Source organism: Onychostoma macrolepis, chromosome 18, assembly GCF_012432095.1.
Source record: "Onychostoma macrolepis isolate SWU-2019 chromosome 18, ASM1243209v1, whole genome shotgun sequence".
Lineage (NCBI taxonomy): Eukaryota > Metazoa > Chordata > Actinopteri > Cypriniformes > Cyprinidae > Onychostoma > Onychostoma macrolepis.
In genome coordinates, this window is record NC_081172.1 from 31,440,597 (window position 1) to 31,453,311 (window position 12,715).

A 12,715-nucleotide genomic window follows, 5' to 3' on the forward strand; every position below is an offset into this window, starting at 1 on the left:
GGCCTTGAACATTGTGTGCATGTGCGTGGTCAGTTGCGGACATTAGGAGATTTTTGGAGAATGAAACATTTAAGGCAAGACACTACAGCTGAAATCTTCCATGCACGGGTCAATTTTGGGCTATTTTGCTTCCATAACTTCTTTCAATATGTTGAATCCCATTCCCATCTGCAAAAACATTGAATAGGTCAATTGCTTTAGGTTTTCAGATTTCTGTTCTGAGAATGAATGTAAATGAGTGCATATATAATTAGATTTTCCTCCATTTGCATAGTTAAACATAACATTTCAGAAAATGTGTAATCCAAAACAATTGGATTAATCGATTAATCAGCTGGAGAAAGTGTGATGATATTTATCATCTAACATGTTGACCCAGTTCAGCTGTAGTGTTTTACCAGCAAGTAATATATTGCTCATCTTTTATTGATCTCACTCAGGCCAACATTACTTTGAGCCCCATGATTTTGAAAATATTCATATATAAAATATAGAATATGCATATGAGACCAAGTATTTTGTGCTGCCCAAAAGACGGCTGGAATAAACATTTAACATGTCATCGATTGGACAGAATATCTTGGAAATTTTATGTGAAAATGTCAAAGAGAGAAACTGCATCTACACAGAGCCTTCTGGAATACAATATTTGTCTTAATAGAAAATGCTGATTGGCAGAATATCAGACCACCGTGACCAACTAACAGTGTTTATCGACTCAGAACACAGACATTTCCAAACCTAGTTACCAAAAGACAACAGTGTATGCAACTAGTGCACACACAATAACTGAAAAAGTCTGAAAGTTTTTTTCGATCTGTGCTCTAATTTTGCACAACCCACTGACTCTTTTTTTCCACAGAAGCGAGACCCATATTTTCAGCTAAATTGTGAAATCTATCACTCGTACCTGGTGAATCCCCTGCAAGTTCAACTGCAACAGCGTAGGAACACTTCAAAAAGTAGGCATTGACAACTTGAGGCACAAATCTCTGAAAAGTAAGAATATTTCCCAGAAATACAGGGGATAAATGTAGAAATGGCATTGCCCAACCTCACCTGCAATGTGTGTGAAGAAAACACCAGACTCAAATGGCACATCAATAGTTTGTATGTGCATATATCCATATAACATCCATAACCTACTCACATATATGAGAAAAAATGCTAATTATGTAACAGTTAAAATATGAGCATGCATTTCAAAATGTCTTAGCATTTGGTTTGACTCTCTTTCTTTCTAGTACGCAATGGAAGCAACTGAACATCTGATGCACACAAAATTTACTTATTTGATTAGTGACCTAGAAATATTTTCTTCATTTTATGTCAAAGTATCTGTTTATTTATGGGTAAAAATGAAATTATCATTAAAAATTTACAAAGCTAATTAAATAAACATTGCAACCACTTACCTTAAAAAAAAAAAAAAAAATAGTGAATTCAATTAATATTTTTTTTAGTGTACAAAAGCTAAAAGGTACATCTTCTACCCCTAAAATATACATATTGATACCTTAAAGCTACATATTAGTAACTTTTGAAAGGATAGCAGCCCAGTGACAGCTTTTGTACCTTTTAGTCTGAGTGTGTAGCCTCAGACTTTTGGACCTGATTGAATGTGTGATGTTTTTTTTAATTTTTTTTTTTATTTAATGCTTTGGCAATATAAACCCATATTTGTATAGTCAAGAAAGAGTCTTTGGGTCTTGACAGAGAGCGCAGACAGTCATGAAAAGAAGAGACGACCCTTGTCATTTGTAATTTATTGTGTTGAGGTTACACTTATGAATGGACTCAGTGTGTCTGTTTTAGTTCTTACGTCAGGGGCCTTTTTTTTAGGGTTGTCGCTGCGCAACATATTCCCGTCCCCTTCCTCAGAAGAGCCTGTGGCGCATGTAAATCCCCGGCATATGACGGCCAGAGGAGCAGCACGCCAATCTTAAGTGTGAGAATCAAAGGCAGCGGCCTCTGTCTTTCCGTGATGTGACGATGAAAAACTGCAGCTGTGGTATTTATGATGATTAGCAATGAAAGAAACGAGCTGCTCATTTAACCAAGACTCATAATAAACAAAACCACAAATCTGCCGCAAAGCCTGCAGAGCTGCAAGGTGATAACTGCATGTGTTTGCAACTTCATACCTGTGTTTGTGCGAACGTTGGGTTGCTATGGGTGTGTCTTTCTTCGTGTCACTTTGATTCAGCATTATTGGCCAAAGATTCATTTTGAAATAACAAAGACGCACATGAATCATTTTCTCCACATATATTTTAATAACATAACAATTTAAAGTACAATAAGAAATAGAAGCTACTGTTTATAAAACTCTCCAGCGGAACATAATGATGGGCCAGCATCAGCCTTATCTATACAGAACTGTATAAGCAGACAGGTCTTTAAATTCTTTAAATTTGACTTTTTTTTTTCTTTCTTTCGTTCTTTTTTTTTTTTTTCATTTCATTTCATATAAAAGAAAATTCGCTACATTTTGTCCTGCGCTACCTTATTTTTTTCCCACGAAAGCACCAGCTGTCTGCATCTCATATTTCAAAGTTTATAAAATATAAATTATTGAAAAATATCAAAATGTTTGTGAACTAAATACATTAAAATTCTCATTTTAACAAAAAAATACAGAAATATAAAACATACAAAATAAGGCAAAATTGTGGGGAACTAAAAACAACACTCGTCAATATGAATATGCATGTATGTATCTGTCAAAAGTGTTCATTTTCACACAAAATGCATCACTTTTGCAACTTTTACAATCAGGACAAAGATGCATTATGATTTGGACCTTGTCAAATTAAAAAAAAAAAAAAAAAAAGTCATGTAACATGCCGTTGGCTTTAACAAACTCACACTGTCCTCTTGTTATTCCAGAGAGACTTTTTTTAACACTATAAACTGCTTGTTCAAGCGACGTAGCACTTTTGTTGTTGTTCATGGCAGGACGGTTGCGACTGAAACCAGCTCATCTCTGAATTAAAGACTTTTATTCCGAGCTCTCATGAATGTGTTCCCAGTTTATTGTTTAATCTAGCCATTTTATGAAATGTTATCTGTAAAAATAGACAATTGCAAAGCTACACCAATCAGGATGGGTAGCATATTCTGCCACTGTAAACAATACGGTTTGTTTTCTTAGAAGAACGTTCTTTACTTTGGCTTTTCCCACAAGGTCTCGTGTACGAGACCCTTCCCACACAGTGAAACGCTGGGCTGAAGAAAACACAAACTGAATCTGACTGCCATTAAAATACTGGTAAGTACAGTTTCTCCGGGACACTGTAATATAACTCTGGCTTGACTAAAATACTGCATTTATCTGAGCCGTTACGAAACTTACTCCCATGTTGGATGCCGTGACGTTTGTTAGCCAGTCATAGCACACGCCATCATCTTCAAGTATCAGCATGATCTGGTCTTCCTCCTGTCTTAACCTTATATCAGCCACTAACAGTAAAACTTTCACAAACCATCTGAAAAATCGAACGCAACCCAACAGATCCTTCGTTTCTGCTGCGATATCCATCTCACGTACTTTGCCAATCCAGAAGCATGCTGAAGCGTGCGCTTTTTTCAACATGGCTAACTTGGCCACGTCTGTCTCAAGGTTAAAAGGCCTCGCTTTATGGCTTTCGGTTCAGTCTAGCGCAGCCAGAAAACCATTTGAGGCCCGGTTGAGTGACATTTCAGTTGTCACCTCGAGAAAACACAGCGAGTTCATAAAGACGGTGTGCTATATTAAGGCAAAACTTTATGAAAAACCATTCACGTACAAACAAACCGAGGCAAGAAACGTCTGATGTCTTTTGTCTTAATACAAGTGATAAAAGGACACCTCGTTTTCACCACAAGCGTGTCACCGTTGAGAAGCCAACGGCCGCTTTCATTTGCGTCTCTCACTCACACTCTCAGTTTGACTGAGGTACGTCTCTTTCAACTGAAAAGGGCGAGACTCTGGTATCTATTTTGATCTGGTGATCAAAAACAGCGTTTTCAGCTATGGACATTGTGGTAAGAGCAAGCCATAACCGAGCGTGACCTTAAAAGAAGCGGAGAGACTATCTATCTAAGCACAGTTTGACTTCAATAAACCTTCATATGAAAACGTACAAAACGGCGCAATCTCTGTCCGGACAGCATCGCAATACGACAAATTAATACTGACACATATAGATCTTTAAGAAACCATAAAAAAATAAAAAAACTTTTTGTTATTTTGGTCCGGCTGAGAACTCTTCCTCGTGGTTGGGTATGCAAGGAGACAGAAACAGTAAGCAACTCAATCGTAAATATTTCTGCGATATTCCTCTTGTCTCTAATTTTGGCAACATGTTTAATAACAGGAGCGTTCAGTCCAAGAAATGTCCATCTCATTGTCCTCTGTTCCTCCCCGGTGTTTGTGCTACTGGGTCAAAACGGCAGTTCTACCTGGATTTAGAGTTTTCCCTTCCCACAGAGCTATAAACAAAACAGACGCGCAAAGTCTACGGATTCTAAACTTTGGTAAATGTTTTGACGCTTCCTCTTTTTTTTGTCCCGTGTGAGCTCAAAACAAGACTGGACCACGACTAAGTGTTAAGATGGAATGTGATTGGACCCAAAAATGGACGCCCCGTTTTATTTCCAGGGTCTGTGAGGGACTTTTTCAGCCTTTTTTTAATTTTTATTTCCAACGTCCGAGGTTTACTCATCCGTGTCGGGCTTCACGTCTAACATGGTGTGCAGCTCTTCGGGAGTGTATCCCAGCAGGCTTTTCAAGTCACACACAAAGCGGTAGACGTAGCGCTTGCCGGACGTCTTGTGGATGATGTTTTTGTCGTAGTAGTAGCGCAGCCCGCGACTCAACTTCTCGTAGTTCATCTTGGGCTTGTTTTTCCTCTTGCCCCATCTGCGTGCCACCTACAGGTCAGAGAGACAGGGGTCAGGATCATGAACATGAGATTAATTCACGTGTGCAACCATGCTTCTGTCTTACTTGCAGTAGTGGTGCCAATGTATAGAGACTGCATCAGATACTACTAGAGAAAGAGCGATCGTTGGTTTTCAGCTGATAATTGGCACCGTGTGGTTTGTGTGTGAAGAACAGCAGCCAGCTACACACTCATTATTTAACATTTGCAGTTACCCAACTAGTGTATGTATATATATATATATATATATATATATATATATATACACACACATACACACACACACACACACACACACACACACGTTTGTTTTTCTATACTTGTGAGGACTTTCATAGACTTCTATTGTTTTTATACTGACCTAACAATATTTTCTATTGCCCTACACCAACCCTACCCCTAAACCTACCCCTTACAGAAATCTTTTTGCATTTTTACATTTTGAGATAAACTTCATTCAGTATTTTTAATAATTTATTTCCCTTGTGAGGACCTGCCAAATGTCCTCACAAAGTCAAAAATGTTAGGTTTTACTATCCTTGTGGGGACATCTGGTCCTCACAAGTATAGCTAAACAAGCCCACACACACACACACACACACACGTAACTCATATAAAATACACATAACTCTTTTTTTTTCCCTAATGATTTTTTTATTCCTACATTTTTAATAAATATTGGTAATACGAGCATTTAAAAACTTTTTGTCTGTTACTGTCATGGTATCAATTCTAAAAAAAAATAAAAATACATATCAAATGTAAATGTAAAAATACATATTGGTCAATCTGTTATGATTTCCAAATTGCACCATGATATTTTAGCATGTATATTCAGTTATTACTATAGTGCCAGTATTATTATAGTATCATTGAAATATTATAGTTTTTATTAATATTATACATTTAATTAATGTTTAATATTTTCAGTTTTCATTTTAATTTTAGTTTAAGAAATGTTTTTAGATATGTTTTTGTCGTTTTAAACATTTTTTTTGTTAAATGTCTGTATAGTTTTTATTTCTTTTTATATCAGTTTTAGTTACATTATCGCATAAAGTAAACTAAGTGAAAATGAGAAATGTTGGCTCAGTTTATTTAATAATTTATATAAATAAAATAAGTTTATTTATTTATTTATGTTTCCATTCTATTACAGTTAATGCTCATTTCAAGCAACTATTTGAAATGGTTTCAGTTGACAAAATAAATAAAGAAATTTCTCTCAGATAAAGACTTTTTTGTTTTGTCTTGTATTTGTATGCGTTTATTTATTTTTATTTTATTTTATTTATTTTTTAGAGTACTTTTTTTTTTTTTTGAGTCTAACCCTTCCTGACTACACCGGCAGAATGTTGCCTGTATAACCGCTCACCTCATCAGGGTCAGAAAGCTTGAACTCCCAGCCGTCTCCAGTCCAGCTGATGAAGGACTGGCAGGATTTGTCTGTCAAGAGCTCCAACAGAAACTGCCAAAGTTGGATGGGTCCGCTGCCTGAACAGAGACACAACACCACCACTTAATACAGTCCCATGGAGGATGTTCACAACAAAATCTCAATACCACATCCATGAATCACATATCAAAGTAGCATGTCATTACCATTCTAGATTTCTCAGTTCTAGATTTCCTACTGTATTAGTGCATTAAGTATTTGCATCCCGGTTCAAACTGAGTCTCACATGCCATTAGCTTTATGTCACTCTGCATGAAAACAGAGATGGCTGAGACACAATGGCGTATTGACTGGCTACTGCTCAGACTGCATGTCCTACTTGAGCTTTGGACTCTTTATGTGAATACCAAAGCACTGACATCATTTAGATTTTGCCCCAAGGCTAAATATCTGGCAGATAAATGTGTTTGATCACGCAGGCCATGATGTATATGTCTGCATGTCGCCCGGGTGTATTTGAAAGCATGCATGTGTGTGATGTCGACATGTGTGTGAACGGCTGTGTGGGTGTGAGAGAGTGAAGCCCTTGGCGGACATCTGCAAACCGAGAGGCTTTTCTCACAGGCTCCAACATCGCATTTGCCCCTAACCGTGCCGGGGTCAACTTTAAAGACTTTAGCCTTTCTGCACGGTGACATATTTAAGGAGACATTTGAAATTTTGCAAATGTGCATATTAATGCATTTGATTGTGAGAAGCGATTTAAGGACTAGCACGAAGGGTTTATGCGGTCGTGTTGACCTACAGCACGAGAGCTATCCTGCAAGGGCTTCACAGCGTGTAGGCAGCAGCAGAGCAGCTTGTGCACCCGTCTAGATAAGCTTTGCTTTTTTCTTCATCTTGTGGTTTGTGTGCATTAAAATGAACCGTCATTTCATATCACACCTGCTGCAAAACAAGAGCGAAGAGAAGAGAGAGACTCTCAATTTTCCTTGCAGAAGTCCTGCAGGTTTAGGGATGGACAATATATAGGTAACATATTGATTATCAATTGGCAATACTGAATGTTTTTTTTTTTTTTTTTCATTTATCAGTGGGCTATCAATATTGGATAATTAATTGTGCATGCTCATTTCCCCTATTTTTACATTTAGATTACTTTTGACGTCATTTCAAAGCAAAATCAATCTAAATAAAGCAAATCAAACTGAAAAAAAAATAATAATAATAATATAAAATAAAATGGTGTAATCGGGCAGAATTTTAATATTGGTGCAACCTTAATTTATATGCTTTCAGGACTGATTTTAGATTAGCACATTATTCAGAAGACAAAATACACATTATGTCACATAATGTAAAGTAATAATGTCACATTATTACTTTAAGCATAGACTGTATGCTACATTTATTCAGTTACCTAATCTGCATTATTATTTTGGTGCATTGGGCGGGAAAGCAACACACATGCAAAATACATGACGATAACAGCAGGCACAATTCATTCTTAGTGAATTCCCCACTGCGTGTTACATCCAGCTAAAAATATCCTTGCCGATAATGCAATAAAACACTAATGCAATTCTGAAACAGATTATCTCATCAACAATTCAACAGTTCATTCTAACCCTCTCCCTCTCTGTCTGTCTGCCTCTCTTTGTCTCCATCTAAACATATGAATCACTAAAATCACTCATCTGGATCAATGCAGTAATCTGTTTATGTAGGTAAATGCATTAAAACACATTCCATAAGCTCAGCTACTGTAACACACCCTCATCAGACCCAAAGAGACCAGGGACGGAAAGCAATCGGTCTGTCCTCTACACGCCTGAACCAAACCCTCAGACTGACAGACAAATCCACTGTGGACTTTCAGCAAAGCTTTAAGAGTACATTAAGGCCACTTTAATTGAAGTGAGTGCATGATTACAGCAAGCAAAGGCGAGGATTTCTGAAAACAACTTGGAATGCTAACACTGAGCTTAAAAGGATAGTTCACCCTAAAACAAATATATATATATTTTTTTGGTGAATTAGTATTTATACTCGCCCTCATGTCATTCCAGATCTGTATGACTTTTTTTTTTATTCCATGAAACATAAAAAGAAGATGTTTAGCAGAATGTTCACTCTGTACTTTTCCATCCAATGAAAGTGAATAGTGACCAATATCCAAAACACAACAAGGTCAAATTTGGTAACATTAGTTTACATGAACTAACAATGAAAAATACGTAATCTAAAATACTAATCTCAGTTCATGTTAATTCTGACATCTAATATATTATTAAAATCAAAAGTTATTATTTGATGGACCTGAGCTTACATGAACTAACAATGGACAGTTGTATTTTTAATAACTAACATTAACAAAGCTTACTAAATGGTGTAAATATTGCTAGTTAATGCATTAATGGAACCTTATTGTATAGTGCTTCCAAAGTTGTCACTGGTTCTTGAGTGTTTTAAAATGAAACAAAGTTATCATAACATTTCAGAAGAATTGGGTTTCCATGCATAGTCATATTAAACATTTTTGTGGTGCTTTTTTGCCATTTTCAGAGCTTGACCACCCAGTCCCCATTCACTTTCACTATATGGAAAAAACAGCACGAACATTCTTCTAAACGTCCTTTTGTGGTCTACAAGTAAACGATGACAGAGTTCTATTTTTCTTGGTGAACTGTCCCTTTAATGTGTGCGTGTCTTTATAAGGAAGCCGCCCTGTAAAGTTAAAAATCAGCCGTCGCTGAAGAAAGTGTGTTGCGGTACTGTGGTTGTGCTGCTCTCCTCACAGATCTGATGGATTTGTATGTGCATATGTGATTAATGATGACAAACACGAAACCTCAGAGCTCTGAGAGCAAATAGATCTTTTTTTGTCACTAGCTGTCTTTATCTACCTCATCTCTGAACTCTGAAGGCTGTTGTGTTGACACTGCGGTAACACTCGTAAAAACAGGTAGTTATGTCCATTATAGAAATATGTTTTGCAGTATTCCTCATGCATGTGCACATATACAGAAACAAACACATTTTACAATCTCTTACGTTAAATATGACTCTTACGTCTCGTTTTTTGGGCTCGGATCTAGTATGGAGAATTCCAGATGACATCCAACTACAGGCAAAACGGTGCTTTATATGTTCAAAGAAACCTTAGCTTCCCAAAATAGAAATACGCATAGTGAGTGTGGCCTGTGTGTGCGTTCTTTTATGGTAGGGAAGTGTTTTCTGTTACGTTTTCAGATATATGAGCAGGTAGGTTCGAGACGTATGGCACAAGGTTAAAAAAGCCCCTCGAAGATGGGCCGATAAAGGAGCTCTCATCTTAAGTGCACAGGGCTGCTATCACTTTGTGCTGCACCCTCTGTTGCCAAGACGACCTGGGAAATGGGTTGAGATGTGGGCCGCAGATAAGGAGTACAAGATGAAAACAGCAGAAAAAGAGACGGAGAGCTGGTGGCAGTGACAGAACGTGTGTTTTGATGTGAAGAGGCCGGGGTGTGGCGTGTTTGCTGGTACATGAGCCGCTCGCAAAAACACTGCCACGGCGTTCTTACAGTCATGTAACAAATGTGGCTCTGCGGTTACCAAGTGCACCAATGCATTCAAAACTGGTGCACGACTCGTCTTCACTGATCCTCCAGCAGCCGTGTCCCAGTAACATGAGACGAGACGTCTCCATTAGCAGGACTCGTGTGATTCCAAATGCTTTCTGAGTCCTTTTTTTCATCATAGATATTTCATTTGCCACTGTATGTTTATGATATGGCCTATGATATCATATACATATGGAATAACATCATATGCTATTTAATATGATGTTATTTTATATATGAAGTAACATCATATGCTTTTTGGTATATGGAATATATCATATGGTATGCGATATGATTTATAATATGATATATTGAATAACATGTTTTGATTGATATGGTATAAATAATACAATATGGCATGCAATATTTAAAATATGATATGGAATGACATGTTTTTTTTTTGCATATGGTATACATCATATGAATATTGCATGCAACATGTAATATGATTTATGATGTATAGAATAACATGTTTTTAATATGATATGGTATACAGCATATGATGTAGTAAGCAATATGATATATGATATAATCTATTATATCATACATGGAATAACATGGCTTTTGATAGGAATATACTTTTTTGATTATTTTTGCATGATATGGTATTGAATATGACATATAATAAGATCAATTATATGTGCAATAACATCATATGGTTGTTGATATGATATATACAGTATATGGTACGGTGTGTTACATGATATACAATATCATATGATTTCTGATATATAGAATAAGGCTTTTTTTATATGATATAGTATATAATATCATAAATAATATAAGATATGCTATTCAATATCATATTTACTTCCAAGAATACCATGGTAATAATATGGTATCCAAAAAAAAAGTCATACCTTAAAAAAATTCCACGCCAGTACCATGGTACATGTTCAAAAAAAACATTGTATTACCATGCAACATGATAACATTGTACCATGCTCATCATCTTTTTTTTTAAATAGTATTAAAGTACTAACTTCAGTAAAGTTATTGTTGCTGGTCTTGTGTATGAATGTGAAACTAGGCTATGTCTCAAGGCGCTGGCTTTCTGTCTTGTGCTTATTTAAATTCTGACTCATTTGGGTTTATTGCATGAGTAGGTTGTGTGCATGAGTGGAGAATGATTGTATCCGGGGTAATGCTGACCTGTGTAGCCAGCGAGCGCAGCCGCCGGGATGACCGGTTTGTCCTTGCTGAGGTCCGAGCGCTCCCGTACGTAGTCTTTGAAGGTACCCTTTGGTTTGTGTCCGTGCAGTGCGGTGGGATAGTCCTCCGAGTCGAAACTGTCGTAGGAGGGAACTCTCTGTAGGCTGTTGAATGACGACTGACTACTCCAGGACTGCGTCAGTCTGTCACAGCTCTCGAAACTGTCAATGCTCTCAAACGAATCTTGACCTCCCAGCTTACCTGCGACAGAGATTTCACTGTTATTAAACATCATTCACGGTCATTTTTCATTCCACATGTTCAAACAGACAGTGTTTCGATCTGACGCATGTTGTATGGAAAAGAGGAGCATGTACATTCTTCTAAATATCTACAAAAAATAAATAAATAAAAGCGTATAACAGTAGTATGGTGACAATTAAAACCAACCGGATTTTCCTTTAAAGATCAGCGTCCCCATTTATAAAGACATGCATAAAATGTATATTGTAAGTATATTTAACTAAATCTAAACCAAAATTAAAAATGCTGAATGAAATAAGTAATACATAGTAAGTTGATGTAATAAAATAACTAAACCTGAGAAAAAAAAAAAAGTATAAATCCATATAGACACACACACACAACAAAATTAAAATGTAAAATTGAATCATATAAAAACTCATTTAAAGTATTAATAAAAACTAATGCTAAAATAACACTGAAATATTCCTAAATTTGAATGTACAACAATTTCTGAAATGTTAAAAAAAAAAAAAAAAAAAAAAGGTTATCGTTATTATTATTATTTATTTAATTTTTCAGTAAATTATATATAATTATTTAATTAATTTCATTGACATTTATTGCAAAGCAGTTGCCTGTTTGCAGATATAATAATAATAATAATGCACATTATCTTTACATTGTAATAAACAATGCTTGATTATTTTAATTTATAAATACACGTACTATAAGTATATAATAATGCAAAATGTTTGCACACTTACTTTTCAGTTGGCATACACATAAGAACATTTTCACGTCAATTTTTGATTTTATAAATCCTGATTTGTTCCTCGCTTGTTACATAGCATAAACTCCATAGAATTTAGGATCAAATCGGATTGTACGTGTGTTTTAAAAATGAGGTCCCAGGCCTTTATTTCTACCCATGAACCCAATGTCTTTGGTTACAGAAGGTGCAAAGTTTGGCCACTACACCAGCCAGAGAAGTTCACAAGCAGTCTAGACCCAACCACGTGGAAAAATCCAGAACTGGTCCACACCACACTGTGTTTCTCTTACACAATTTCCATGTGGAAATATTTGGGTTTTCTCTAATTGGAAGAAAATCAAAACAAATTGCTTCTCTATTTTTGGCCAAGCTGGAGATAAAAGGCCGGTCTTGATTGAATGTCAATTACAGAATGAAAGATAATACAGAGCTGGGACTGATCCTGAAATCCTCAATTGAAAAATTGAAGCCACATGCGAGTTTGGTGGCACCACAAATACTTTCCCACGCAGGAAAAACACAGCGCCGTTGCCAAAGCTGGGATTTACTCCACAGTGTGTACCTAGAGGGCGAAAACCCAAATCTCTGCGTTGTTCAAAAATATACAAGCGACTTTAAC

The 12,715-nt window shown here is 36.3% G+C and overlaps 1 protein-coding gene across 6 annotated transcripts in view; it reads right to left on the reverse strand.

Moving 5' to 3' along the window:
* Positions 1-2,253: 2,253 nt before the first annotated feature.
* Positions 2,254-12,715, reverse strand: part of ets1 (v-ets avian erythroblastosis virus E26 oncogene homolog 1) — a 54,342-nt gene continuing 43,880 nt past the window's right edge. For all 6 annotated transcript variants that reach the window (XM_058750689.1, XM_058750688.1, XM_058750690.1 and 3 more), the window contains 3 exons: positions 11,079-11,339; positions 6,301-6,419; positions 2,254-4,914 (listed from right to left, as the gene is read on the reverse strand). In XM_058750689.1, the coding sequence (XP_058606672.1) occupies positions 4,699-4,914; positions 6,301-6,419; positions 11,079-11,339 (596 nt within the window). In that variant the 3' untranslated portion in view covers positions 2,254-4,698. The remainder of the gene's footprint in view (positions 4,915-6,300; positions 6,420-11,078; positions 11,340-12,715) is intronic.